This window comes from Ranitomeya imitator, chromosome 6, assembly GCF_032444005.1.
Source record: "Ranitomeya imitator isolate aRanImi1 chromosome 6, aRanImi1.pri, whole genome shotgun sequence".
NCBI lineage: Eukaryota > Metazoa > Chordata > Amphibia > Anura > Dendrobatidae > Ranitomeya > Ranitomeya imitator.
In genome coordinates, this window is record NC_091287.1 from 27,864,199 (window position 1) to 27,869,667 (window position 5,469).

The 5,469-nt window shown below is 44.1% G+C and overlaps 1 protein-coding gene across 1 annotated transcript; it reads right to left on the minus strand.

Moving 5' to 3' along the window:
* Positions 1 to 3,444: 3,444 nt before the first annotated feature.
* On the minus strand, positions 3,445 to 5,198 carry LOC138643290 (uncharacterized). The gene is made up of 2 exons (XM_069732222.1): positions 5,156 to 5,198; positions 3,445 to 4,448 (listed from the first exon to the last, which is right to left on the minus strand). Exons 1-2 carry the CDS (start codon positions 5,196 to 5,198, stop codon positions 3,445 to 3,447), a joined length of 1,047 nt encoding a protein of 348 aa, XP_069588323.1.
* Positions 5,199 to 5,469: the final 271 nt, after the last annotated feature.

Sequence of the window (5,469 nt, forward strand, 5' to 3'; positions counted from 1 at the left end):
TGAAAGACAGGTGAAACTGCACAATATTGTGGTCGCTATTTCCTAAATGCCCAACCACCTGCAGATTTGTTATTCTGTCAGGTCTATTAGATAGTATTAGGTCTAAAAGTGCTGCTCCTCTGGTTGGATTCTGCACCAATTGTGAAAGATTATTTTTCTTGGTTATTAGCAGAAACCTGTTGCCTTTATGGGTTTCACAGGTTTCTGTTTCCCAGTTAATATCCGGGTAGTTAAAGTCCCCCATAACCAGGACCTCATTATGGGTTGCAGCTTCATCTATCTGCTTTAGAAGTAGACTTTCCATGCTTTCTGTTATATTTGGGGGTTTGTAACAGACCCCAATGAGAATTTTGTTACCATTTTTCCCCCCATGAATTTCAACCCATATGGACTCGACATCCTCATTCCCTTCGCTAATATCCTCCCTTAAAGTGGACTTTAGACAAGACTTTACATAGAGACAAACCCCTCCTCCTCTCCGATTTTTACGATCCTTTCTAAACAGACTGTAACCCTGTAAGTTAACTGCCCAGTCATAGCTTTCATCTAACCATGTCTCGGTTATTCCCACTATGTCAAAGTTACCTGTAGATATTTCTGCTTCTAGTTCTTCCATCTTGTTTGTCAGGCTTCTGGCGTTTGCGAGCATGCAGTTTAGAGGATTTTGTTTTGTTCCAATCTCCTCACTGTGGATTGTTTTAGAAATGTTCTTACCTCCCTTCTGAGTATGTTTTCCTGGGTCGTCTTTGTTCGAGTCTAATGTTTTTCTTCCCGTCCCCTCTTCTTCTAGTTAGGTATCAAATAATTTCAATTCTACTATCTAGGCAGCAGAGGAGTGAGATTTAAAAAAATAATAATCTACTCTGCAAAGACTATTACGGTACATTGTCCAACGGAAAAATTTGGTGAAAGGTCCTCTTTATTGATTATGCATTGCTTATATAGCACCATCATATTCTGCAGCACTTTACATAAATCATCTTTAAATAATCAAGAAAGATTATTCCAAGCAATGCCAAGTGGTTAGAGATGTAACCAAAGACTCATCACATTATTCCATTACTGAACTCCTCAGAAGTTAGCTATAATCCATGGTTAAACTTGGCATTTAAGTGAATAATTTCTCTGCAGCGCCTCCGCAGGGGAAATAAAGTATTACACAGTGTCCATTCATTTGAATTGGCAGGATAAGTCCTCCATAGAGAAAGGTGCTTTGTGATGGGTCGTCTCTCTGGCCAAGAGATGAGGGTCATGAACAGAAGACCCTCTTTACTAACTCCAAACTGGTAGAGACAGGGCCTCATCTGCTAGGGTTTGGCTTTGGCCGTAGAGAGTTTTCTTTGATCAGGAGAGACGGGCACTAGTCTGTATTGACATTTATGATGTAATAGACAGGGAACACGGGGCTACAGTAGTCACATAGCTAGCAGTTGGTCGACCGTAACACAGCATTTCCCCACCTTTGATCCTGAAGCTGTACAGTAAAGCCTCATTCCTAGAGGAGCCCGTCCTAATCAACTTTGAACTAAAAGAAGTTTGTTTAGTCCATAAAACTTTTATTGTGTTATCAGAAGAAAACCAAACATCTGGACTCAATTGTCCGTTCATGTATGTACACTTCTAACATCCAGACCTTGGGAGTTTTTTTTTTTTATTTAAAGGGACTTTTCACTGTGGTGTAACAGATATCTTATCCACCTTGAATTTGTAGGTACAATCGTATTCACAAACTTCTTAGCCCTAATTCACATTTAATAACAGGGCTCTTATCTACCATGCAGAATGTATTTGGTAGAGCCATTGGGCCTTTTAAGGCACTAGGACCGAGGTGCAACTGCTACTTCTGGGACATAGACTTTAGCTATGAATAGGACGGAACTTCAAGACACTTTTGGCCCTGGTATCTGAATGGGGCAAATGCCCCTTTGTTACATTCTCCTTTTCCACTTGGAGTCCCTTTGGTTATATTATGGGCCCACTTTTTGTCCTTTTTTAACTTTTCATTAACATGTATGCTGCAGGTCCAGTCGTGATGTATGGATAGGACGCTACCAGTGCTGGCTGTGCTATACAGCTGGAGCCATGCTCTGAAGCAATGCTTAACCCTCTTAAGTGCTGCTACAGTGTAACCCCTTAGATGCAGCATTCAATATACAATGTAGCATCTAAGTAATTATACCTTCTGTCAGCCCATTGGCTGATGAAATGTCTTGGCTTGAGATGATCTACTGTGACTCTCAATTTTGCAATGAAACCTTTAGGCCTCTGCTAAAATGCTGAAGATGAAGAATTTCACGTTTTAGCACGACAACAACCCTAAGTGGCCTCGAAATCTACAAAAGAATGGCTTCACCGGAAAGAAGATGGAGGTTTTAGAATGGCCAAGACTGAGCCCAATCCTGATGCCCCCTTCTCCCCCCCCCCACAATCTGGACATGTAGAGTTAGGGCATGGAAGAGGGGGCAGAGAACATCAATTCTAGAAGTGCCGAGCAGATAGACTCCCATCCAAAAAGGCTGAATGTTGTCATAAATAAAAAGGGGACTTCGACAAAGTATTGGTATAGGGTGCACAGATTTATACCACCGTCCACATTATTTTAGTTCTTTATTTTTCTTTTTCCACCCGAGAAGATTTAAATTTATCAATGGATTTGTACAGATTATGGGACACATTAAAAGTGGAATTCATTTGTTTTGACATGACAAACACCTGTTATTTTTATCAGGGGTATGTAGTTTTTTTTTATACCCACTGTACCAATGCTTTATCGGTTTATCACATATCTATCTGTTTTGCTGTCTGTCTCAGTTCTATCTATTATCTCTATCTCTCTCTTGATAACTTGCAACAATAAAACTGTTTTGTAGGGACTGATAAAAAATGTATCAAACTACATAGAAGAATTAAAGGGGTTGTCCGACAATGCCCTTTATAATTATTTACCTTTAAGCCTTAACCGCTTTTATCATTAATTTTATTATAAAATTCCCTTCCATTCTCCCTCTCCTGTATGAATCATTCTCTCTTTACTTTGTATGATGTTTCATTAAAGGGAGCCTCAAACGGGATGTCATAGTATACGGCCCGGCAGGCACTTCCCCACAGCTTTTATCAGCCCCCCTGGAAGAGGACATCATCGGGGGCAGTGCGTCTGTCACCTCTGTACCCTGATGATGTCCTGCTTCAGAGGTGGTGGTGCAGAATTGACAGTGGCTTCAGTGGCTGCTGCCACACTTCTATCTCTGGCATCTGCATCTTTAGTCACAGCTACCATGGTCCCTGCTTCCCTCCTCTTTCCCTGAAATGAAACATCATCAAAGGAAAGTGCCACAAGCAGCCCTGACATCGCATTTAAACATATTGTGATAATGGAAGAATGCTAGTGTCACTTACACTGCATCTATCACCGCCCCCTGATGACATCTCATATCAGAGAAAGAATCATTGGTGTAAGAAGCTGTGGTTGTGGTGACTAAAGATGAGGGGTTTCAACAGAAGATGTGTGGTGGCAGCCACTGAATATGTGGGTGGCCGGGACAGAGAAAGGGTGGCAATAGTCCCTGAAGATGTGAGGGGCCGGGATAGAGAAAGTGTGGTGGTAGCCACTGAAAATGTGGGTGGCTGGACCAGAAGTGTGGTGGCAGCCACTGAAGATGTGGGTGGCCGGGACAGAAGTGTGGCAGCCCCTGAAAATGTGGGTGGCTGGGGCAGAAGTGTGGTGGCAGCCACTCGAGATGTGGGTGGCTGGGACAGAAGTGTGGTGGCAGCCACTGGAGATGTGGGTGGCTGGGACAGAAGTGTGGTGGCAGCCACTGAAGATGAAGATATGGGTGGCTGGGACAGAAGTGTGGTGGCAGCCACTGAAAATGTGGGTGGCTGGGACAGAAGTGTGGTGGCAGCCACTGAAAATGTGGGTGGCTGAGACAGAAGTGTGGTGGCAGCCACTGAAGATGTGGGTGGCCGGGACAGAAGTGTGGTGGCAGCCACTGAAGATGTGGGTGGCTGGGACAGAAGTGTGGTGGCAGCCACTGAAGATGTGGGTGGCTGGGACAGAAGTGTGGTGGCAGCCACTGAAAATGTGGGTGGCTGGGACAGAAGTGTGGTGGCAGCCACTGAAAATGTGGGTGGCTGAGACAGAAGTGTGGTGGCAGCCACTGAAGATGTGGGTGGCCGGGACAGAAGTGTGGTGGCAGCCACTGAAGATGTGGGTGGCTGGGACAGAAGTGTGGTGGCAGCCACTGAAAATGTGGGTGGCTGGGACAGAAGTGTGGTGGCAGCCACTGAAAATGTGGGTGGCCGAGACAGAAGTGTGGTGGCAGCCACTGAAGATGTGGGTGGCCGGGACAGAAGTGTGGTGGCAGCCACTGAAGATGTGGGTGGCTGGGACAGAAGTGCGACAGCAGCCCCTGGGGATGTGGGAGGCTGAGACTGAAGTGTGGTGGCAGCTACAAAAGATGTTGGTGGCAGCTACTGAAGATGTTGGTGGCTGGGACAGAGGAAGTGTGGAGGCGGTGACAGAAGCTGTGGTAAGTGATTACAGCACTGCCCCATAATGATGTCCCGTTTTGTGGGGTGGGTGATAGAAGCTGCGGAAAAGCGACTGCAGCGCCATCCTCCTATGATGCCCAGTGTGAGACTCCCCTGAAAGGAAACGTCAAAGGGAAATAAAACAGAAATAGGGATAAGCAAGATAAGGAGACTGGTTGGGAATTTTACAATAAATCAAGTTACAAAAGCGGTTAGAGTTTATAGATAGTAAGGAAAAAATGTGCAAAAACTCCAGCAAGGGGTCCTTAAAATCCAGTTTTTATTGTCAATCCGTTAAAATCCAAGAATTAGAAATGGCAGACGCGTTTCTGTCATGAGTGCAATAAGTAAGGATGTATGTCCAAAATGCGTCTGCGATTTCTAATTCTTGGATTTTAATGGATTGACAATAAAAGCTGGATTTTAAGCACTGCAAATGTTGAGGACAGCAGCACACTTAGGATGCCCCAGGCTCCACTTTTTCTCCCTTGCATGCCCCAACATCAGTCAGCTTTAAGCTTCTGCCTTGACCTCAATATTTCCTCTTTATGGACTATTCCTGTTTGTTCAGATCCCGACAGTGCCTGCATAACTTGACCAGGAACCAGTATAGATAATCACTCACTGATATCTTCACTTTCACCAATAAAGAATCCTGACTGGTTCATGGCAACTGGTGCACAGATCCTGAGCAGACAGGTGGTAGTTTTGGGATACTAGAAGACACCTATGGCTCCCTAGATCTATAGGGACTTCAGAGGCAACAATTTAAGAGCGGGATCATTTTTTATCCAGACTGCCACTTTGACATTTAAAAAGACAGTACATATAAATCTGGATAATCTAGATTTTTTTTTAACAGAATGGTATTTTCCGAAAGTAAAAGTTATATGTAAACGTCTCTTCTCTGCGATTCATCATTTGCAAAATCATTTTCTT

Coding starts and splice junctions, on each gene's coding strand:
- LOC138643290 (XM_069732222.1), bottom strand. CDS start 5,198: ATGAACCAGTCAGGATTCTTTATTGGTGAAAGTGAAGATATCA. Junction 4,449..5,155: donor TGGTGAAAGTGAAGATATCA/GTGAGTGATTAT, acceptor CATCTTTTGTAG/CTGCCACCACACTTCAGTCT.